At 40.2% G+C, this 25,734-nt stretch overlaps 2 protein-coding genes across 4 annotated transcripts in view; one reads left to right on the forward strand and one right to left on the reverse strand.

The window, feature by feature from the left end:
* The window catches only part of B3GAT2 (beta-1,3-glucuronyltransferase 2), a 106,137-nt gene extending 94,979 nt beyond the window's left edge, over positions 1 to 11,158 (forward strand). Inside the window, exons 3-4 of the mRNA XM_083177253.1 lie at positions 7,741 to 7,889; positions 8,909 to 11,158. Coding sequence (XP_083033379.1) covers positions 7,741 to 7,889; positions 8,909 to 8,995 — 236 coding nt within the window. The 3' untranslated portion in view covers positions 8,996 to 11,158. The remainder of the gene's footprint in view (positions 1 to 7,740; positions 7,890 to 8,908) is intronic.
* Positions 7,398 to 25,734, reverse strand: part of SMAP1 (small ArfGAP 1) — a 281,227-nt gene continuing 262,890 nt past the window's right edge. For all 3 annotated transcript variants that reach the window (XM_083177252.1, XM_083177251.1, XM_083177250.1), the window contains 2 exons: positions 25,140 to 25,471; positions 7,398 to 10,344 (listed from right to left, as the gene is read on the reverse strand). In XM_083177252.1, the coding sequence (XP_083033378.1) occupies positions 10,207 to 10,344; positions 25,140 to 25,471 (470 nt within the window). In that variant the 3' untranslated portion in view covers positions 7,398 to 10,206. The remainder of the gene's footprint in view (positions 10,345 to 25,139; positions 25,472 to 25,734) is intronic.

Raw genomic sequence — 25,734 nt, forward strand, 5'->3', positions numbered from 1 at the left:
AAGAATTGAAGGCCGTTTAGAAATACTGCACCAAATTGCATGTCTTTTCTTATATTCGATCGTGGGACTATCCTGGTGTGAACTGCAATTGAAGAAACAGTTTGGAACTTTGGACTACTAAAATAGAAAAGTTATGTATTAACTATTTATGAGACAGGAGAAAGCGCTGGTGGTTGTGTAGATCTTCTTATCTTGGTATGAAAAGGTCGGAGGACGCGTACCGCCGCCGCTCGCCACGCTTTGGGTTGGCGTTGATAGTGGGGGTGGCGTGGGGGTGCATTTAACATTGTAAGCACCCATTAGGGTGCTTATACAATTAAAAATCATATAGGGGGCCATTTAACATTGAAAAAAACCATTAGCGTGCTTATACAATTTAAAATCGCATCGCATCGCATGCGGGTATATGCATAAGATGCCATATGAATGAATATAGTGGGCGCCGTTATAGGAAACAAGTACCAAATAAACTAAGCTTTTTAAATGACTATCGAACATCATTTTTTTTTTACAACGATCTCTTGCATAAAGTGATGGGAGATTGTGGAGGGATATAAATTTTTATTTTTTTGCAGACATAGCGCCCAAACAGACTAGGTTTGTATTGCTCCGTTGGGTGCCATCTAGTGGCAGCTATAAGGGAAAACCAATTGAATTCCATCCTATGTATTTAAGTATTTCAATATAATAAATACCTAGAACCATAAATTTACTTGAGGACACACTCCAGAGCAATGAAAAGCGGTGAGATCAAGAAGTAGTAGATCACTGGGTACTTGTTTCCTAGCACGGTGCCATCGATTTTAATTGTATTGATCGGGGCCGCAAAAATCGTGTCGATTACATGCCAACCAAATCGCGTGCGATCGACGCGATTTTTACATTGGAATCAATGTAAAATGGTCCCTGAGTCCCAATTTTACATTGATTTCAATGTAAAAAGCCCCCAAACCCCCCATTTTGATAGCAAACCCCACCCCTGATGGGTGAAATGGTCCTCCATTGTTAACACCACCCCGCCAATTGCCGGCGGTACGCGTCCTACGACCTTTTCATACCCCCACTATCCACGTCGGCGTGCAGTTGATCTTATATATTTGTGGCGAGCGCAGCGAGCCCGAATCGTGGCGAGCGCATAACTTCACAGGTATACGTGTGCGCTCGCCACGGGCTCGGTGGCTCGCCACACTATATAAGATCAACTCCACACCGACGTGGATAGTGGGGGTATGAAAAGGTCGGAGGACGCGTACCGCCGCCGCTCGCCACGCTTCGGGTTGGCGTCAATAGTGGGGTGGCATTAACAATGGGGGGGGGGGCATTAACCATACTTAATACCCATGAGGGGGCATATACAATGAGAAATGAGGGTGAAACGCGTTGGTGATACTGCATGTAAAGGAGAAGAGACTGATTTGAGACCGGACCAGCCTGAACGTGAGACCCAGCAGATGTGCCAGTGGGTGACGTTTTGTTGCTAAGCCCTTGTGGAACTGTTTACTTTCTCAGTTCCCACTTTATCCGGTAATCTCATTATCCATTCACTTGAAGATTTCATTCATGTTTTAATTGATGTTTTATGCAGGATATCCTGTTGTATGTTTTATTGTATGTTATTAAATGAGTGCACTGTGAAAAAACGTACTTCGCTATATTTGCTCTCATTTTTTCCATTACATACGAATACTTCGGTGTAATCTGAGGACATCAAGCGCCTGATAAGTTGTTTTTTCCATTTTTTGGGGTGTATAGAGATTGGTGAAGGTTTGTGAGGGACCTTAGGAATTTCAACTGTTGGGCTGCTGAGTGCGCAACTAACCTGTCTATACATTTTCCACTGTACTGGCAGTGCTACTGCCTGCCTGCCTGCCTACCTAGTACCTATTAGTATATTTTCTCTACCTACTAGGCTGCTATATTATTAATAATTAATTTAATTGAATTATATATAGTCCACTGGTGCTGCCTGCCTGCACTGAATACTGTGAATAGAGGTTGCCAGTATTATTTACTCAGTCCACTGTTGCCACTGGCAGTGTTACTGCCTAAGTGTACTTACCTAGTAGTACAACTACATACTAGGCTGCTAGATCTAATTTAATAAAAACAAAAATACTTGTGCTGTGTGGGACTGTAAAAAATAATTCCATGCTGCTTGTGCACTGACGTGTGCCACTGAGTGCCACTGCCAAGCAGTACCTAATAATAAAATTAATTATTATAAATTCTGCTGGTGCACAATGCTAGTATTGCTGATGTATCTACCTGTCTTGTGCCTAGTACTGTCTTATCTACCTGTCTGGTGCCTAGTACTGGCATATCTACCTGTCTGGTCTGGGGCTCACTGCCTAATACTGCCGTATCTACCGTCTGGTCTGGGGCTCACTGCCTAATACGGCCATATCTACCGTCTGGTCTGGGGCCCACTGCCTAATACTGCCATATCTACCTGTCTGGTCTGGGGCTCACTGCCTAATACTGCCGTATCTACCGTCTGTTTTGGGGCTCACTGCCTAATACTGGCGTATCTACCGTCTGGTCTGGGGCTCACTGCCTAATACTGGCGTGTCTACCGGTCTGGGGCTCACAGCCTAATACTGCCATATCTACCTGTCTGGTCTGGGGCTCATTGCCTAATACTGCCGTATCTACCGTCTGTTTCGGGGCTCACTGTCTAATACTGGCGTATCTACCGTCTGGTTTGAGGCTCACTGCCTAATACTGCCGCATCTACCGCTGCAGTGCCACTCTTACATGAGCCACGTGTTTGTGCTGCACGCTTGTGTGGCTTAGCAGAGTTATCCAGCTACCTCGGTGCAACCTTTTGCCCTAAAAACAATATTGTGAGGTGTTCAGAATAGACTGGAAATGAGTGGAAATTAATGTTATTGAGGTTAATATAGCGTAGGAGCAAAAAAAAATCTGCGATTTTAGCAGTTTTTATGCCTTTTTAACAAAATAATCAGAACCTAAAAAATCCAAATACAAAACACTTAGGGGGTGTTTTGCCAAAACCCATTAGAACCCAAAACCCAAAAAGTGGCCGGTGCACATCCCTAGTTGTAGCGCAATGTACAGAAGTAAAATACAATATTATAGTTATATCCTCCTGACCCTTTATTCCATCATAGTTTAAATACAAAAACTTTGACATACCCCTGTATTGCATTTTTTTTGTTTTGCAAATCTTTTCTATGCCTGCCGACTACTAGATTACCCCGTTTAGCAAAAGGAGTTGGCTATCTAGGAGCAGTGGTGGTGTGAATCTGTGCAGAGGATCTTGTGTTTTTTTTAGCAAGTCTCGTGCTTAGTGCTGATGTATATCTGTGTGCAACTGAAGCATAGCACAAGTAACCCATATAAACAGCACAGTCTCCTGGTGTGTCCTAAAAGCATTGTGTTGCGACTAAAGCCCCATACACATTAGGCGATATTGTGAACAATATCATTCAGAAAAGGTTTTTTTTCTAGCTACTCTGCCGGCATGGGAAAATGTGCATGCCGGTACCCTGTGGCCGCCGATATCAGTGTCGGCAGGGAGTCAACTTGTGTGTAGGGGGCTTAAGAGGCATTTTCTTAGAGCCAAAGAGATTACTGCAACACTACATTCAGCTGTTCATTTATCTTTTTCCAGAATTGACTAGAATACAGTATTGCCTACTTATCTCCCAGCCTCATAAATCCAACAGAAGACATAATCTTTTCAAAGAATGCCCCTATCCCCCACCATAGCCAATCATGCCTGATATTGTCAAGTGTGTGGCACTTGCCGATGCCGGCACCCCGCTGGGTCCAATCTCAAACTACAGTAGGTCGCCGGGTACACACATTGTTTAATGTGTACCCAACTTTCATTAGTAAATTCAGAGATTGTCCAGCATTTTGAATGTTGCCAATCATCTCAAACCAACTTCTTTAAATCTGCTTCTATAGTATCATATAATAAATAGAAATTCTACAGCTATTACACCAAAGCAGACCCTACTATGCACAATTAACAATAAATTCATCACCAAACCCAGAAAGATCTTCAGCTAGTCTAACTTTACTGTCCAAAATTAAGGCCAAAAAACTGGTCTTTACTCCGTACTCTAGTGTACTCACTGGCCACCAACATGGATTTGGTAGTGTAATAAGTAGCATCTACAGACCTACAGCAACAGTTTTATGCTTCACATGTGTGGGTAGATTGAGATGGGGTCTGTTCATCGCAATTTTGCTTTACTTTATCTATTAACATTTACTTGTATAGCACAAGCACTTTATTCTGTAAATTTTAATTTGAGTAAAGGAAAATGATGTAAGAGGATAAATAACCTTAGTAAAGCAGGCCATACACTTTTGTGATTTGGGCCCTTTTCACCCGAATCCAATGCACCGTGCTGAGAAATTGGGTGGAAAGTGTAAGATCTTATGTGTTTGACCTTCTATCGATCTGATGTATGGTCCTGAGTGCATCAGATCAGCGCCTCCGATCACAATGACTGCCATAAAGATTGGATCCCACAGCCATGGAACGGATTGCATAGAATACATCATATGCAAAAGGACAGCATACAATGGGGCATATGTATGAAGCCTGGCGAAGAGATAAACTGGAGATAAAATGGAAGGAGATAACGCTCCAGCCAATCAACTCCCAACGGTCATATTTCAAACACATTTGTTTGGTTGGTGCCTTATCTTCTTTCACTTTATCTCTAGTTTATCGCTTTGCCAGGGTTTATACATCTGCCCCAATGTATCATATATGCGATCCGGTCACCCTGGAAGTCGCCGGGGAGTTCAAGGGAAATCACATGCGACTTCAAGCCTCCGAGAAGTTGCACAAGTCTATGGAGGGGGGGGGGGCTCTAATTAGAGTGCAGGTTCACATTTTTAGTTTATATATAACCTAAAAGTATACTGGATTTGTATTTTATTTAAAGAGAATCATCTGCTAATGAAAAACCTCTCACAGAAGGGGGACTGATAAGTGTGTCTCTAAATGAAAATAGAGGCTCAATGACCTGATACTGCCACTTGTCTTATAAGAAAAAAAAATCAGTAGTAAAGGTTCAAGCTGTCAGTGCTACAGCTCCTGTTCCTCTACAGGATGATGAGCAGGAAACGAAACCAATTAGGCTTGATCTTCATGATTTCTACAGCAGTGTTGAAAAGTTCAATCTAAACAGCAGCACACTTTCTGCCAGTGCTTGTGCTGGGGTATGATTGGTCAGAATTTCACTGTTACTGTGGTGCCCATTGCAACATTACTGAAATACGGTATAGGCACAATCTGATTCCCAGAAATACCTTCAGCAGTACGTGTAGAAGCGAGCCAGTTGTAACAACCTTTATATAAACTTTTCTGATAGACTGTTTATTAGCAGTCTACCATTTTCCCCTAATTCAGCTATAGAGCATACTATAATTATGCTTTGTGCAGAAGCCAGAGATCATAAAACAAAAGGGTCTTTTTAAATATTAGCCCTACTGCTATTTGACTGAGGGATCCTTCCAATATGGAGGCCCCAGCACTGTAGTGTGATCAGGTGTAATGCAAGAGGCAGGAATTTCATCCTCTCACTAACCATCTTTATCACAGAGCCTGTGTGCCGGTACCATTAGTACCTCTTTTTTACAACATTTTCCATACCACTGCATTTTATTCTCACAACAGAGTGAACAGGACACAAGCATATTTAATGGTAAAAGTTGCAAGCAAAGACGCTCATCGTTACCGAGTAACACAGAGCTCACACATTAATGGTCTGGACTTGTAGCACATGGTGGATATGTATGTACAGTATATGGACACATCTGTAGTAATTTACCGAAACATGTTTACCTGCTGAATGAAACCACAGGAATATATTACATATAAAACATGAAAATTCTATGCTCATTAGTTTTATATGAGTTAAATGGTAGGCTTACTGCATGTGTGTGCATAAATAAATACCTCACGATTTTGTACTATTATTATATTTTGGGCTCTATGAAATGTCTTGCATGCCAGCAAGATATTTTTTTTTTCTTAAACAGTGTTTTTACAAAATAAGCAGCTGCTCTACCTGTAATCCAATATTATAAAGTATCTACTGTATTATTAAACTGCACATTTTTTATTTTATATAAATGTCTGGATTTAATGAGTTTCACTGTGACAGTTAATCTAGATACAAAGTAAAGAAAAGAAAATTAAAACCGGTGTGGTTGGGCTTTGACTTTTATCAGATATCACATTACTTATTGCCATCTGATTTGCACAGAAAGGCAACTGAATTGTAGGTCGACACCATATTGTCGACATGGCCAAAAGGTTAACCTGGTTCTGATAAAGTCAACATGAGTTTTTGGAAAAAAAAAATCCTACACCACCATCCAGGCTGTGATTGGGAACATTAAAGTGTCCCAAGCTCAGCAAGGCACATGGTCCAATGAATGGTAAGTGAAGTACCCGAATTGGGGACCCGCATGCTCAGGTGTTGACAAACATAAAAAAGTGAAAAACTTATGTCAACCTTTCCATGTGTTAAATTAGGGTACTGTAAATTTTGTGCATGTCAACCTAATGAGCTACACCCATACAGACACCATGCACATTTGAAAATACACTAAAGCCATTTATGTTAAGTTGGGTACAAACCTACAGATGGATGGATTTGACCACTTTGAATGGCCATTGTCAGTTTTCCAGTGTTTGCTCCCATACATTACCAGATTTTAGCTCCCTCCAGACAGATTGGACAGATAAATCTGTAGGTGTGTACCAAACTTTAGAATATGGGGAATGGAACTGAGCAGATATCAACAAGAGGTCAGAGTTGGAATAGCCCCTCAATATTTATGCAGGTGGAGTGATTAGTGTTTTTGGCCATGTGTAGAAATAAGGGGCTAGGGCCAGATCAAGTTTTCTATAAGGATATTTTTTTTTTTAGCCCTGCACAAGCTCCGTACTCAAGAACGTGTGATCATGAGCAAGTTACGTAGGTCAGTCATGTCTTTACTTGAGGCTGTATGGTTGCACACTGGCATTCACATTTAGGCAAGTTTTTGTTGATGAAGTGTAGATTAAATTCCGTGCTTCTTTGCCATATGATTGGTGGATAGATGTGTGAATTCACTGTTATATGTACGGTAGCATACATTTATTCCTGCGCATACAATGCAGTGTGACATGTTTAATGCCACTAGAGTCAAACGATCCATATTCTTTAGTATGAACTTTTTTTTTTATTGCTTAATCCAAAATATAAAGGATCTCTCAGAAAATGCACTATTGTTTTATAGTTGTGTATGCAAAAACAGCAAAATAACAATGTATATGATTCAACACGGAAAAAAACATCCAGCTTGCTTTAGATTTTTTTTGCTTTTTGTGGTTTAAAACGCACCAGAAATGGACTGGTTACTATGGTCAAAACCATTTATTAAAAATTGTAAATTGATTCATGACAACCTGGCACTGGCTCACACATTTCTCAAAATTTTACATTTCATACAGCAGTTAAATATATTGCAGTGTGTATACAATAACGGAGATTTAATTGTATTAGTAATTACAGTATCTTATTATTGTCTGAGTGAGATCTATCCTACATGAAGAACCATATTGCTGAATAAGTAGCAACAACTTAACATGCTGCAGTGACATTTCTCCATGTTCTCCTCTCCAGGCTTCTTGTAAAGATGTAACAGTTTTATTTTTCCAGACAAATAATGGCATGGTCCAATCTCTCCTTGTGTTCTATACAGGATTTGCAGTGAGGCTTCAGGTGATCCTTTCAAACCCAAAAGCTGTGTTCAAGAGACGAGGTTCTCAGCCCGGAATGCAAGAATCAGATTTTTTAAAACAGATTACAAAGGTGGAAGAACTTGAGCCAAAAGCCAACAATTGCACAAAGGTAATAACTCAAGGGCAACATCAGAGTTTTTATTTATGTTTTCTCTTATAGATATCATGTTCATTATAGATATTGTTGAACTAAACCAAACTCCTATCTACAATTGAAAGTGGGACAAGACACAAGTTTAGAGTTGCAATCATAGCACTGATGTGGGACTGCACTCAAAAAAAATTCTCTATGTGGCTCTAAAAAAATTCTCTATATATAAATACACCCATTACAACTTTCTAAGCTTCAATCATTGGTTTGTGGGCCTATATTGCAAGTTAATCCAATAATATTAATATGCCACAAGTGAAAGGTAAAACCAATTATTACTTAACATGAAGAATGTACACTGGAAAATGAACAGAGGCTGTTGAAATAAATAAATAAATTAGGAAAAACATTACCGTACATATCTGCAGTCAGAGAACTATAATCAGATTAATCATTACAGAATAGTAGATAAAGAACTAAAATCTAATTGTGGACTAAAGTCAAAGCCAGGGTCCACTTCTAATAATTAGCTAAAATCAGCTCATTGTTCATTTGAAAATTAAACATGGTGTAAATATGTATGTGTAGTGGGTTTAAGAAGTAAATAAAGTGTATTGAAAGCTTGGAGAGAGATACAATTGTGAAAGAATGTACTAACCAATCATCTGACATTTACAGTTGATGTTTGAAAAGTAATAGGTAGGAGTTGATTGGTTGGTAGTTTCTCTCACTATTTTCCTTCTAAGCATTTAAGTTTTGATAAATACCCCACTAAGAATTGGAATAGTCCAAATGTATTGCCTTTTACATATTCCAACTAAACCCTTAGTAATTCAGTTTCAGAGAGCAAAAATAATAAAATAACTGACAAAACTGCAAGATTGTTTTCTATACACTTGTGATTTGTGGCCTTTCCTGACTTACAAAACAGGTTACATATTCTGTACCACACATAAGAACTATTTCAATAAGGTGTTTTGTATCTTTGCAAAAGCAGCAGGTCATATAAAAAAAGGTAACGTGTCATTTTGTTACAGGTTCTTGTGTGGCATACTCGAACAGAAAAAGTAAATCTAGCTAATGAGCCCAAACATCCTCAGGATACAATTAAAATTGAGGTATGATCATCAAATGCCACTTTATGCAGCCCCAGAGAATGGACCGCCTATTGATCCTTAGCTGTGGACATCAAGAGATGACTAAGAAGATGCCATCCCTTCTACCTGCATTGGTCATATGTTGGCCTTTAGTTGAAGCTTCAAGTTACAGGGATACACATTTTGGACATGTTCTTATATGGGTTTTTTGTCCATGGTCTGCATGTGCCATATTACTGTATAAATTCCACTGGATTTTTCTATAATGCCATCAGGCAGCACAGCAAGAATTGTTAAACTTGGAAGAGTGATGATTTTGTCCCTAAATAATTAAATTTTCATATTCTTTAGTATACTATAGAGAACACTCCACTTACAAAAAGTACAGAACACAGATTAACCATTTGCCTGTCAGTATCAAGTAATAAACTATGGCCCAAAAGGCTACATGAAATACAAACAATCTGTAGGTTCATTGATTAATACATGGGAAGAAACATCTTATTAATACTAGGCACCTTAAAATGTAAACACAATCACTGGCATAAACCTGGATGTACCTTCTAAGAAGAAATATATGTTGTAGAGTTCATATAGAGGAAAAGATGAGCATACGGCAGCGTGTATGAAAACACAGCTCCGTAACATAACCTTTACCTATAGGCATCACAGATCCGATCATCCAGGCTTATTTCCTTTCCTTTGTGGAGCTATCTGCTCAGATCACCATAACACCACACCCAATAATAAATGAACATCCAGAAAGATACACAACAATATGATGTTCAGCGAAACATTTACAATCAATTTGCGGAATTAAAGATACTTCAATATAACTACAGTTTATTTTTAAGGACCACAGGATATTTAAGGGGAGGCTATAGGTGACATTTTAAGAATTTGAAAATACTAACAATATACCCTAGTATCCCTTAAATACAACCCTTAGATTTCCTTTAAACCATAGCACAAAAAAACTATCAAAAATAAAACCCCCTCTCAAAACAAAAAGATCCCACACAACATTTGTTCATGAACATTAGTTAAAAATTACAGGTCATGGAAAACTGTTGATATGTAAATGTACTTTCTAATCCACATGACTACCAGATTCAATCTATTCAAACCAACAAGTTGAGCGCACACTGGGAAGAGAAAGCATTATATACATATTTAAAATAGGGGACGTGATGTGCATTAAAGCAGGAATGTCGAATGGATCCTCGTAATGGCTGTTCTCATTTCCAAAGTTGTGTGCTTAGAGTCTGACCAGCAGCATTTCCAGACCATCCTGCTCCAACTGCGTTTGCAGGCTGACCAAAAGCCATCATATTGCTTGCTCCATTCAAGCTCATTCCACTCATTTGCTGATTCATCTGTTAAGCACAAGAAAACACACAACCTTAAAAAATATATAAGCACAAACAGCTGCTGTGATCATTTTTAGTGCATGGCTGTGTACATCTCATATGACTTAAAGGACAGTCAACTGGCAGCCTCGTAGGCACGAATCTCTGTGGTATCCACACATCCTTAGTCATAGAATCGTAGCAGCACCCATGAATCGTGGAGCTTAGGCAGTGTTTCCAACCTCGGTCCTCAAGGCACACTAGGTCAGGCATGGCAAAACTGTGGCTCTCCAGCTGTTGTGAAACTACATATCCCAGCATGCCTTGCCATAGTTTTAGCATCCTCTAATGGCAAAACTTTGGCAAGGCATGATGGGACTTATAACTTCACAACAGCTGGAGGGCCATAGTTTGGCCATGCCTGTATAGGTCCATATTTTATCATGCTAGCTATGCTTAAGCACAGATGGCCAAGTCAAAATAACTGAAGCACTAATTGTACTGGCTTCGAGCATGGCTATCCTAAAAACCTGGACTGGCTAGTGTGCAGAGAGAACCATGGCTGAGGACCCCTGGCTTATAGAATAGTATCTGTATCCAAAACTACTTTACTACTCTCCCATTTGGCATTTCAGTAACCGATTCATATACAGTATATTGAGGCTTTAGTGAAATCTGGTTATGCAAACTATCACATGAGATTTAGACTGGAAAGATTACTACCAATACATTTTGTTTCATTGTGAGCCAGGAAAAGATCTATTATTCCTGCATAAACTTCTTACTAGTCTTGTATATGATTAATGTCTTATTTGCTGAAATAAAATGATTGTGAGCACAACATTTGTTATGTCTGTAACTTTGATAATCCTACAAATCCATATGCTGGCTAGAATACCATTTTTTTTTCAAATGTAGCACCAATCACTGCGCCAATTGTCATGATTTGTCTTTTATGCCTAAATTAATAGTCTAAATATTACAAATATGAATTTTTAATTAACCGCATTTGCTATTGTAATCAGTACAATAAAGATGTTTTAAGTATATAGTGTAGAACATATACTATTGAAAACAGGGAAATATAGAACATGGAATAAAAAAGGTTAAAACAGTGATACTTGCCAACTAAAAAAAAAAAAAAAAAGTTATTGTATCTATTTTAAGTTCTTTGTATCTCTACTATTTTATGGTTACATATGAAAAAATGCTATGTGAAGACAGAACAGTACTTTTGTATATATTCAGGATAAATGCAGAAATGGGAGAAAGCGAAGCAAAGCAATAGTTGAAACAAGGGCACTCTGAAATCAAGTGTCCACCTCTTACCATTCATTCTGCATAAGGGTCTCTAGCAAGTGAAGGGAAAATGTTCTACGCACTAGATGAAAGGTAAAACTAACAGCCATTGTTTATAAATAAAAGGTGTTATCTCTAGAATAAAGCTTCTTCTGTCTGAAGTTCTACACAATCCATATACACAATGTATACAGCATGTAATGTGTAGTTAGATAATACGAGTTTTAACTAGAAATCTATTTTTGGCATAACAGATTCTGGATTAAATACTCCCCACAAAGGCATCTAAGCATTCAGACTGTCTGGACGTTCTCAACAGTCAGATAAACAGCGGTTTTCGACCAGTTTCTACTGTAACTTACCAGCCTGTGTTCAGACTATCAAAACAGCAACAAAATTGTTGGGACTATGCGGTAAATTTAACAATTAGCTTCCGTTTCCGACAACTCAGATTCAACTTAAAAAATTAAAAGCAGAATATGATAGCCTTTAATGCTGTGGGAAACAACAGCATTGAATAGGCGAGTGCTGCTATTTTAACCGGCGGAAATACTGCCACAGAAAAAATACCCCCCCCCCCCCCCCCATAATTGAAAACGGATTTATGTATTCCGTTGTTAGGGAAGGGGTAAGGAAAAAAACAAAAGAGTGGCAAACAATGTACAAAAAATAAAAGGCAGAAACAATTACCCCTATTTAGGTTAAGGGGAAAAACCCTTAACCGATTTATTTAGAAAGTGAATGTGGCTACAGTAGTTTGCAACCTTCTCCCCATATATTATTCCCTTGACAGACAACCACTTGTTCTTCCAGCTTATAGTGTTATAATGTGGCAGACAAAAAAAGTGAACCAATCTTAGCACAGAACGAGTACTATACATTTCAGTTTAGGAAACAACTGTCATATATGTCAAATTGAGATACTGCATATAAGGCAGGTGACCGTTTCTGAATCACATATTGGGGCATTAGTATTAAGTGATAAAGTGGAAGAAAACAAAATTACCAGCTGTGTAGTATCAGCTCATACTGTAACTCATTTTTTCATGGCTGTTAGGAGCTGAATGCCTGGTGCTTCATTGCCTTCCACTTTATCACTTCACTAGTCTTAATACATCTGCCAATTGTGCCAGTAAGTGGTATTTTGAGGAATCCCTACATATGAAGGAGGACTTGCTACACACAAGTATCAGCCTACATCATTCCACACACTTAAATATATTCATTGCATACAGCCTGAGGACTCCAGAGTGTGAGATCCAGACAATTTATCCCAGCTCTATGCCTATGGTTCTTACACTGCTTACATGTGTGGCATACATACAAAATCAACAGTACTACTGACTGCCTTATGCATGGAAGACAAAACCTCACCTTATAGTGAATCAGCCTGTTCCACACCCGAAACCATTGCTCTGTTAAAATAACTGCAATACATACAATTGTATGATAGTGTATCTGTGTACCAGGCTAAACATTTTGCAAGTAATTCATTCTATGGCTTTGCAGATGTAGTAGTAAAAACATTCTCCAATCTTGGCTACATTCCACTTATCCATCTCAGGCTACAAACTCAGACTACACATTTGCTAAACTTCTTCTCACACTAAACTTCCATCGATAACTAGGCACTCCAAAATATGGCGAAAAAATAATAATAATAATAAAAAAAAAAGTTCTCAATTCCATCCCGCAACAGCTATGGTTATTAAATAATGAGAAAGATGCTATTTAATTAAAACTCCTTTCCTCTTCTAAGTACCCTCCTTCTGCATTCACACACCGCTGCATTCTTATTTTCCATTGGTCAAATGCGAAACAGGTTCAATTGAGAAAAGAAAGACATCACAGTCCTAGGTCGGAGTTGACTGTCAATTCGAACAATTTCTAATTTTTTTGCCACATTTTAGTTTGTTTTTAATGTGCAGGGCTTTCTGGGACATTCATCATCTTCGACATCCTCAAGACAATCACTAAACCTTATGTGCCAATCAAAACATATGTGTATATGACATTTAATCTGCCCCATATACCACAGTTAGCATGTGATAATATCTGGTTGGCTAAAATGTAATACAGTATGTTGCTCTACCCTTAACTGAGCATTTATATGATGCACAAGAAACATACAACTACTTGGAATAGTGTCCACAGTCGATGTCCCTCCTCTCCTTTTTAAAGTAGAGTCTTTATTGAATAGCTGCCTCACCTTGTATTTTAAGGCCGCCCGTGGAAACAACTGTGATAAATACTGACAGCATCATAGATTAAGTCACCTAAAGCATGATTAATGTCATGCACAAAACAAGACCGTTGGGGGGGTTCTCTCTCCCTCTTATTGCTCGCTCTTTAAGGGGCTAGTTATCAAAGCACTGAGAGAAATCAGGTGGAGAGATATCACTAACCAATCAGCTCCTCAATGTAATTTCTCAAGAACAACCTGTAAAATGAGAGAAGCTAATAGAGGGTACTTCTCAAAGCATTGAGAGATACCGTATATATAACACTATAATAAATCTGGTACTTTCTAACAGCAGCAGTGGGTGTGACCAAGCCAATCCGTGTTTGTTGCACGTCACCAAGCAGAACATAATATTATGTCATGGCAAACCAAAATTAAAGGAAAATATTGGGAAAGTAAAATAAAATTGACGCTTTTTAAATATAACTTTTGAAATCATAGGAGTGTAAAGCCATTTACCAATTGGAAAACGAGGCAGTCTAGCATAGAACAAAGCTTTTATATTTCACAATATGATTTTTCTTGTGGGTCTCTGAAATACATTCATTCAATTAAATGTAATATGTATTCCTTATTTTGTTGCAAAGTAAGCCTTTTCTCCAGTCAATTGACTGTCACAGCCGGCAATTTATCTGGAGGAGGGATTATCAGGAAAACAAGCAAAGCTTGACATAGTACCTGAAGGGCATAAAGAATGGGAATATCTAATCTTCGCCCAAACACCAGTAGCAGAGGAATATTATTATTTTCAGTGTGTCTAGTTAATCAAACAGCACTGCTATTTCTGTGAATAAGCAATTTTACGCGAGCAAGATAAGAGCTGTAATGGGCCATCTGAAACATGCAATTTTTTTTGGCAGAATCCCATCTGATTTGCCTTTTCCGTGCTTTTTTTTCTTTTAATATAATCTGGAGGTTAATGACAATACAATTTCAAGCCTTAAAGTGTGATTTATCAACATTAATGCATCCATAATCTGAGGGAGAGCTATTAAATTTAGGTCAAAGAGGGCAGATATTTCCTCCTCTAAATTACATTTAGTGAAAAGATAAGAAAAACATGGCAACTCAGATAAAAGCCAGTGTCAATATACATTCTACTCAAAGGGGAATTAGCAAAGCATTGATAATAATGAATGTACAGTCACAAGGACACAGCATAGCTTATGTCAGGCAAGATACCAAGTCTTTTTTCCACATACCAGTCACAAAGTAAATGAACAGGCTTTGGCTACAAATACATAATCTCTAAATTTCAATTCTGCACAAAGCCAAAACAAACAAAACCCTGAGCCTTATTCAGTAGTAATATTTTATAATCTGATTATAAAAATTAGACCATTATTTAAATTAGGCCAATCGCCGCCGTGGTGTGTGCACGTCAGACATGTGGCATACTGTATGTGCATGTTGTACTGTCTATAAGGGAAAAGAACTGGAATGTAGGATGCCACGTATGATAACAGAAGGTTGTAGAGCAGGAGGAAGAAGTTGAAGAGTGTGGAGACCGGGAGGGGGCAGCAGCAGGCAGAGGTTGACTGCCAGATGCTTGGTCCATAATAACTTAGTCCATAATAAAATGTATTTAGAGTATTTATAATAATCTAAAAATAAAAAAAGGTTACTGGCGTGGTCAGCAACTCAAGGTATCACATGGCAACAACAAATTGTGTTCTAACGGGGGAAAATTTTCCTAAACCAGGTTTTAAGGCTGTCCATGCTGAATTACAGATGGTTTAATTAAATTGATGTAATATTTAAAAAAATGTATTATTCTGATTTAGGAATAAAGTAATAAAGACCAAATAACTATGTACTGTACCTGGGCAAAATCCTGTTGGTCTTTAGGTGGACCAGATGTAAAATGTGCAGAGAGATTTAGATGCAAGAGCCATGTCCAAACTCAATTCTAAAATGCACTGTAAAAACAAAGCTGCTCAGTATTTGTGGGCTACATGCAAAAGCAGCCAGTATTTAGCCAGTATGCAAAACAATGTATGTAGTTGCACCCCTTGCATTTTAGCATGTACAGTTACAGTACATGCCAAAACCAATTCTATTTTTTTGGTGGGGGCCTGGTCAGAGTTCACAGATCTATGACTGCAGAAAAGGGTATTGCAATTCTGAACATATGTTTAGTTTAATGTGATGCTTGAAAAAGGATATTGTTGCAAATTGTCACAAATGGTCCCTAATGTAATTGCATGCTTTGGAAAACTTGAAGCTGCTTATGGTTGGTTATAAGAAGGCTGCTTCACATTCTACAAAAGCCTTCAATCCATAACAATGGATGATATGTCCTCGTCTATAGAAGACGTCATTGATACTGATCAGCATGTAGCTCTGTCTAATATAGATGATGATGGTGGTGATGACTATTAATCTGACACAGCTGAATCAGCAGGTGATATTGTAGCCCATCCATTCAGCAAAACATAAAATTGCTCTTCTGTTCAAAAAGTCTCCCGCAAAAAATGATGTAATTCTGCAAAAAGTAGTAATACCTGAGAAAGGTAAAAAATTTTCACCTAAAATGGACTGTTGGCAAAGCTTATAATAAAGGAAATGGGAAACCCATGCAACAAACAAAGAGTGCAGCTCTATTCAAAATAATTGTCAATATTAGTATAAGGTAATAATGTTCAAGTAACAATAAAGCGCTCCCACTTGGGATATGTATACCAAAATTTCAAAAATCACTGATTGACTGGAAATCTCCTGTAACTTCTGAAAAACATATTGTCGAGTTACTTGCTGAAACATTGCATTACTGGCTCCAATAAAATTAGCTGTAGCTATAGAAGCAGTGTGCCGGCAGGATGCTAATTTGTGTACGGCAGATGCAGCTCTAAGGTTTCTCATGTTTCAAATACAGAGACGAAAATGTAATTTGCAAACATGTTTCATACCATAATTGAATAGGTCAATGATAAGAAGACATTTGAGATGTTTTGAATACCCCATTAACGATGATAGCTAGTTAAATAATGTCACAAATAAAAATAAACGTTGAGAGAAACGTTATGTACAAATGAACAAGACACAACTGCACTAGAGAAAGGGGAACAACTGCGAGAGATACCCCTTGAATAATTGGACCCAGACATAAGCTTGCTGCACACATTTTTTATCCTGAAAATAAATGAAACCAGAACAGCCTCGAGCAACAATATAAAAAAGCATTATGGGGAGACAAGGCCACAGTTTGGAACTGGTATACCAGTACCTACTGTCTATTCCATTCAACAGCATAGAACCTACACATGCCTTTTCTGCAGCTGGGTATATAGGGAATACAGTCTGAAGCAGATTTAGTGATGAGAACGCACTGATTCTTCTGTAAGTGTACTTTCGTCAAAAAAAAAAAAGACGACCACATACAGGTATACTGGTTTGCATGACATCATCAGTTTGGACAACCATTTCCGGTGTACAGATTTGTTAGTTTTAAACATTGTAAATCCAAAATTAGTCAACTGAAATCCCTACTTCTCACTGTAAGTCCTTCAACCAAATCAAATGCAAAAATCTATCTCTTAAGGTGGCCATACACACACAGATTTATCTGCAGATCTGGCTGGTTGGAACAAAAACATGGTTATGGATGAGAGCAAATGACAGTTGACCATTTGCATGGAAATGCTGTAAAACTGACAAACTGTTACTCATCCATAACCAAGGTTTTGTTCCAACCAGCCAGATCTGAAGATAAATCTTACTAGTGTATGGGCACCTTAAGTCACACTCACTTGACTAACATTTCTTGTTACAGTACTTCTATCAAACTGCACCCACCCAGTGGAAAGCTCTCTTGCCTGGCCAGACTATGCTATAGCCTCCAAACCTGCATTTCCTGGAACTCACCCCAGTCTAATTTATCAAATTACTGGATCAACCTTTTAACTTCTTTAAGAATTTATACCAGACTCAGTGGCAAACGCAGGTCTTATACTACATCGTTTATCAATCAACTGTTGGGTATACATGAGATCCCTGCGGGATCATTTCTTTGCAGTGTAGACGTCACGAGTCTGTACACCGTCATCCCCAACGAAGGGGGATTGATGGCTGTACAGCGATTACTTGTTGGTAATTCCAGTTATAATGGACCTGATGTGCAGTTTATATTGTGTCTTTTGGAACTGGCCTTAACACATAATTATTTCCTTTATGATGACCAGTTTTATATCCAAATCAGTGGCTGTTCCATGGGCAGTAATTTCGCACCGGCTTATGCCAATGCGTATATGCTCATGGTAGAAAATGATATTTTCTATACGGACGTCGATGTGTCTGGGTGTATTGTGTTCTACACCAGATACATCGACGATCTGTTCTTTATTTGGAGTGGCAGTGAGGAGCACTTCCTTGATATTATCAATAAGCATAATTTAACTGAGAGCCCGATTAAACTTACTTGCTCTGTGAGCTCTGTGTCCGTGCCCTTTTTAGATGTATTGGTCTCCATCGATGGTACTGCTATTAAAACTACACTTTTTCGCAAGGATACGGTTTGCAATACCCTGCTACATGCGGGTAGTTGCCATCCTAAATCCTTGAAGTTTGGGCTACCCTACTCTCAATTCCTGCGAGCCATAAGGATCTGTAGTGACGCTGTTGAAGCTGAACGTCAGATAGATACCATGGTCGAAAGATTTGCCCAGAGAGGGTATAATACTGAGTTGCTCTCTGCAGCAAAAGATCGTGCCTTAGCTAAACAACGCAGTGAGCTACTCACCTATAGATCTAAGGATACCGACACTGTGAGCAAATTACCTTGGGTCAATCATTTCAATGTAGTGAGTACTGACATTAACCGCATTGTCAAGAAAAATTGGCCGATCGTACGGTCTGACCCATCAGTACACTTGGGTGATTGTTCTATTATGTCCTGTTATACTAGGGGGAGGAACATTCGTGACCTCCTAGTTAAGACAGATGTGGCTCGTTTACAACAGTCTGGTAGCGAGCAATTTCTTACCCAACAGCCAGGGTGTTTTCGCTGTCTTGGATGCATTACATGCCGAGCCCTTACTGTATCTGATTCCTTCTGCCATCCTTTCAGCGGGAGACGCTATCAGATTCGACATAGGGTGTCCTGCATGACACGTTTTATAGTATACCTTATTACGTGTCCCTGCGGACTCAACTATGTCGGCAAAACTGAGCGTACTCTCCGTGAGAGGATGGCAGGACACAGGTCCTCTATTAAAGCAGCATTAGAAACCGGACGGAGTGACCAACCGGTCGCTCGGCATTTCCTACTTGCTAAACATTCGATACCCTCACTGAAATACATCATTATCGACCATGTACCCAGTAGTTTAAGACGGGGTAATCGTGGTCTGAAATTACTTAGATGTGAAGCTCGATGGATCCACAGACTTAATACATTGGCGCCTAAAGGGCTCAATGAGTCTGCTGGATTACACTGCTTCATCTAATGTCGGTGTGATTATATACTGTCGTTCTGCTTTTTTGTATTAAATATTTGAAGGTTTTGTATATGTCGACCCTTCAAGGTGTCGACCAGTTCAGTCTATTATGACATATTAGCGATTTCTGCTATGTTTTGATCTACATCTTTTCCTTGTTTTCTGTTTTTAGATTGGTTCTTTATATACACTTAGGTGTTACATTTGTATGTTGGTTTTTATATATTGGTTATTGTTAGGTATTATACACTGTCCTGTGGGTATGTGTAACTTCCGTACACTAACTCAGTAACCTAGTTACCAGCGTGACGTCTATGCCGCCCACGTGACGTGCGTCAACCTTGTCAATGAGTGACGCTAATAGTGCGCATTGTGCACATTGGCTGACAGCTCAGGCAAGTACTGATGACGTCTGAGGTGAGGCTGACGGAGCGCGGGAACAGGTAAGTGAGGGCGTGGAGGTATACAGGTATATATTGACTGTATGTATCATTGTGTTTGTATTCCTGTCCTGAAGAAGAAGCGAAATAAAAGAGCTTCGAAACGTTGACACTTATGACGTGACTCCGACTCTACTTTCAGCGTGTGCCGCCGTTGTGGTTATATTATATATATATATATATATATATATATATATATATACACACACACATACAGGGGCGTCAACAGCAGTGTAGACCCCTGGGCATAGCAATGTATTGGGGCAACTACCGATCCTCCAGCGGTAGGGGTGGGGGAAGCTTTGATGTCCCGCGGGTATTAGGGGGTATTATATCAACCGCTCAGCATGTAGGGCCTGGATCAGTAATTTCCACTAATTACCCCTTTACTGCACAGATGGTGGGAGATGGGGTGGGAGAAGGGGGCATTGGGCTGAATGAAGGGGCCCTGATACATAACTTCCAGGGTGGTAGAGGATGTTTAATATGCAGAGGAGGGGTGTATAGTGGAGTGGGCTTATTATTCATAATTTTCTGGTGGGAGGACAGCTTGCTTGACTGCAGATATCTCCAGTCAACTTCTTAGATTTTAATGGAATTAAAAACTAGAGAATCCCACCTACCAAATGATATTGGGGACTAGGGGATCAGAGTTCAGGAGGCAGAGCAATCTGCCAACGAGACTATAAAACTACATACCAAATGTGTGGAGCTGGAGCAGTAACCTGCTGCTGGAAGGCTGATATCTCTGGTTCTGGGAATATTAGAGACAAGCTAATAGTGTCCATTAAAGGGGGAGAGTCCCAGATTTTGGAATATACCCTCAGAAAAACTATAAGTCAGACAAAACCTGAAAAATTTGATTGGGAAGAGCAATTAACAGGCTTGGATGGGGACCACTGCTTTGAAGTCAGATATCTCCGGTTCCCAAGGGCCGATTTTTAAAATTCTTGAACCCATGGAAAGAGGGGACCCTCAGCTTTCAGCCTAGGGCCCTTAGACTCCTGGGGGGGTTTCTGGGTACTCAGAAACCCCCCCTGCGTGCGCTACTGAGACTAATACCCTTCTAATAACTTCTATCTTATAACCACACAAAGCGTATACTGTATGTTCACTTTGTATACTTAGCCAATCCTCTGACAAACCAGAGGAACCAAAACTGTGCCCCAGGTAAGACTTAATCAGCCTTTTCTTGCACCCTACCGCAAGACCCCTTTTTTTCCAGTTAAGTTCTCTGAACTTGTTCTGGGAGCACCACCAACAGGCTATACTAGAGATCATCCTTTAGATCATGGGTCTTCAAACTGTGGCCCTCCAGATGTTGTGAAACTACAAATCCCAGCATGCCTTGCCACAGTTTTAACACTCCCTTATAGCAAAACTGTGGCAAGGCATGTTGGGATTTGTAGTTTCACAACATCTGGAGGGCCACAGTTTGAAGACCCATGCTTTAGATGATAATTATGTTGGTTTAATCGACATTGTTATATTATATTGTGATATAATGTGTGGACTCACATAAAACTTTGGTACTTGTTTCCTAGCACGGCCACAATCGCGGGCATCGTGTGTCATTTTTAGTGGTATACGACGCGACCGACGCGATGCCCCCGATTTTCCCATTGAAATGCATTGAAAATAGTCAAAATCGCGTCGGTCGCGTCGTATGCGGCTAAAAAAGCCTTAAATGCTCCAGACGCGATGCCCACGATTTCCCCATAGGAAACAATGTTAAATGGCTCAATGTACCTGCGATGCCCCCGATTTCTCATAGGGAACAATGTTAAATACCTCAATTTCACCAAATCATCATAGGGAACAATGGTAAATGGGCCAGAAAGCCCCAAAAACACCCCAGAACAGTGAAATGGCCCCCCAAAAGTACTTTACGCCACCCCACGATCAACGCGAACCCGAAGCGTGGCGAGCGCAGCGAGCCCGCGAGGGGCGGCGGTACGCGTCCTCCGACCTGTTCATAGGTAAACGCGTCCCTTCGCGGGCTTCACAGGTATCCGCGTGCGCTCGCCACGCTTCGGGCTCGGTGGCTCGCTGCGCTCGCCACACTGTTCTATTCTCAACTCCACGCCGACGTGGATAGTGGGGGTATGAAAAGGTCCGAGGACGCGTACCGCCGCCCCTCGCGGGCTCGCTGCGCTCGCCACACTTCGGGTTCGCGTTGATCGTGGGGTGGCGTAAAATACTTTTGGGGGGACATTTCACTGTTCAGGGGTGTTTTGGGGGGTTTATGGCCCATTTAACATTGTTTCCTATGGGAAATCGGCGGCATCGCGGGTACATTGAGCCATTTAACATTGTTCCCTATGGGGAAATCGCGATGCCCACGATCATGATCGTTGTGGCCGTGCTAGGAAACAAGTACCAAAACTTTTCCAATCCTCTGACAACCTAAGATTGTTGTGTTACTGGATTGTGAATCTCGCCTCTATAAATCAGCCTTCTGTCTTTCTTAGGTCATGGTGAGGCAGCGGTAAGATTAAATATCACACTTATAGTCTAGTTTAAGTACTTTCACAATACTTTGTTTCTTCTGGCATGTTAAGGGTTGTACACACGGACTGATCTGGCAGCTGTCCATTTAATAACAACTGCCGGCGTGACGCCACGGGGTGCCGGCGATGGCCAGGATGGAGGGATGGCGCACGAGGGATGCATGACACTACTTTTAAAGCAAAAATAGACTTGCCTGCACAGTCTATTCCTGCTTTTGACCCCAATTTAGCAGGGCCTCATCAGGATTGAATCTGCATTGAATGCTGCTAACATCATGTGATTCAGGGTCACTTTAGATTCGATTTGGACCAACTTAGTCTCTCCAAGCACGGACTCTACAGGTATGGGCTTTACACAGTACTCATTTGCATATTGATAAGGATATGGGCATGCACCTAACCCAGTTTGGGCCCCTAAATATTTAATAATACTCCATGTGTAATTAAACAACCTGGTATTTCTAGAAAATACAGTAACAATTCAAATTTTTTGTATTGATTTCAATAAGAGTTCCTATTTTTAGATCACAGATAATGGTCAGAACGTAGGATGGACAAAGGGCGGGTGATCTCAACACATTGGGATGACAAGGTCTCTGTAGCTCTGATTGCCTGGTATATATTACTGTGAAGAAGGTGCAGATGGGTTGGGCGATTGATTTTCAGATATTACAGCAGGGCCGAGGACCTTCTAGACAATTTACTGTTTCTAGTAAGATTGGAAAACACATGTCATAAAAAATAAAGTCAGTCTTTTTTGGGGTACCCTTATTTTCTATATATACATAATGGGTTTGGTGTCAGACATGCTCTCTGAAACACTTAACTTCACAACCCTTCCCCCTAGGACATCTGTTCAGAAGGAGACCTTTGATTGTACAACCAGAAGAAAGCACAAATGTGTCAGATATGAAAACTTTGATTGGATGGGGAAAGTTCTTTAATCAACAAGTTCTCAGTCTATTTTTGTTATGAAGTAGATAAATGAGGTCCTGCCTCATTATCTGGGTCACTAAGTGAATAGTATGCACAAGCAATACAAACCAATGAAGAAACATGGAGTATGGAGATACGCAGATAGACAGAGTTTAACACTGCTGCTTTAACTGAACAAGCTAAAGATTTAATTTTCACTTGTGCAGCTACAAAGCCTTAAATAAAATAATGGCAGTTTAAAATCTGGGAGTGATAAAAGCTTTAAGCTATGTGCGTGAGCATTTGCATGTGGGCAGCATTTAAAACTAATTAAAAAGTTTGCCATCACCAGCTGCTCGTCGCTAATTAGTCTTCACATTTGTGTCTTGGTAAGAAAAAATGACAGTGACGCTACACAAAGCACTCACATTTCACCCACAGTCTGCAGTACTGCTTGAATTCTATTCACTGCATTACATGAACACAGACTATGCAAAAGATCTCTAATGACATGCAAGAAATACTAAAAAATGCCAAGTTCAGATGCCAGATTCATTTCCAACCGTCACCACAGATAGATGCATTTGTTTTGTAGGAGATCTAAAACAAGTGCACCCCCCTCCCCCATCTGTGTGGTGCTGCAAAACAGTGACCAAGAAAGTAGGCTGCGTACATCTAAAGGACGGCATTCATATTGAGAAACCATCAGGCTGGAAGTACAAAGTGATAACACTAAATATTAAGCACAATGTTAAACCTTTAGCAACCAATAACGTTCTGTAACGTTGTATGATGTTTCAGTAGACCAGTAAACGTTTATTTATTTTCTTACTAACTATGCGACTGATATTTCGATGGCAATGGACAGGAGCTCTGTATTGCCAAGACATCCCCTCTCCACTGATCTATTACCCGGGCATGTACAGATGCTGAGCTGAACATGGTACAAGCACTTATTGAACTAAGGCTGTGTACACACGGTAACAACCTAACCGTGATCTCAGAGTGGCTGATCCAGGTAAGATTATACAGTACTGTCACTTACCAATCTCATCATCAACATACCCGCACTCAATATCACAGCCGGGTGCATTACTCATCCAGCTGTAGTGTCAGACCCTGCAGCAAGTGTACAAGGGGTCGCCGTTCACAGACATATCATTTACATACACCTGCCAACCTGCTAGTGCTATATCAGCTGTTTTCTGGAACGGCTGATACAGATGTATCGGGATTCATCTTTGCAGGTGATGGCGTCGCCATCACCTGCATCCCCGCCATCTGTATGCCGGAAGGGGAAGCGCGCGCACCCCCCGCAGTGCCTCGGGTCCCCCCCCTGCCCCTCAAACGGGAGGCGGACAGTAATGCGTCTGCCTCGCCGCCCGGATACTAAGACGCGCGTGCGTGGGGGATGCACGCGCGTCTCAGTCAGGTAGAGGCGCCGTGTCGCCAGCAAGGAGAAGACCTGCTACATCTGTATATCGCTTAGTGTGTGCCCGGTTAAGTTTGTCTAGTATATGAATTCCATACACAGACATTTAAATAGGGGTTGGTGCAAACTAAGAGCCTAATTCAGACCTGATCGCAGGACAAATTTGCTCTCAAAATGGGCAAAACCATGTGCACTGCAGGTGGGGCAGATGTAACATGTGCAGAGAGTTACATTTGGGGGGACTTATTTTGTTCCTGTGCAGGGCTTTATTTATAGACTGCAAATTTAGATTTCAGTTTGAACACACCCCAACCAAATGTAACTCTCTGCACAAGTTACATCTGCCCCACCTGCACAGTGCACATGGTTTTTCCCATTTTTGACAACAAATTTGCCCTGCGATCAGGCCTAAATCAGGCCCCAATTTGAAATAATTAACAAGTATTAGTCCTTCAAAAAATGTAGCAAACATCTAATGGTTTGATATGACCCCCAGTATATGCATACACAATGCTCTATAAAAGAAAACATGTCTACTGCAAGCAATACCTGTGAAATATTCCAAGGTGAAGGTTGATTTTGCTGCATGCCAAATTTATTTGGAGGTGGTGTTCCCATATTTCCAACCATTCCTGTCTGAGGACCCATCATATTGGAAGGGAGTCCCATAACTCCAGCTGGAGTGCTTCCAACAAATCCATTTGGAATTCCCATTCCAACTATCATTCCAGTATTTTGTCCCATTGGAGGCATGGCCTGACCCATCATGCTTCCCATCATTCCAGTAGTTGCAGGAACAGCTACACCCATAGGGGGAAAAGCCTGGAAGTTGGTTGTGGACTGTGTAGCATATGGCATTGGAGAGGAACCCATGAACATACCTACATAAACAAGAAAGAAATTATAAAATATAGGTTATAAAAAAATCTATATAATGGCTTAAATGTGATCGTTATATTGTCTGCATTTCTAATGCCCCTTTATTTTGCCGGGTTTTTTTACCGTTTCAAAATGGTAATATGTGCAGTCTGAAAGGTCCACAGTGAATTTACAGTGCAGTGAACATTTAATGAGCGGGTCACCACCTGCATATGGATTAAGCGGTACCCGCTAAATGCAGTGAATATTTAATGAGCGGGTCGCC

The sequence above is a fragment of the Crinia signifera genome, chromosome 3, assembly GCF_055691185.1.
Source record: "Crinia signifera chromosome 3, ASM5569118v1, whole genome shotgun sequence".
NCBI lineage: Eukaryota > Metazoa > Chordata > Amphibia > Anura > Myobatrachidae > Crinia > Crinia signifera.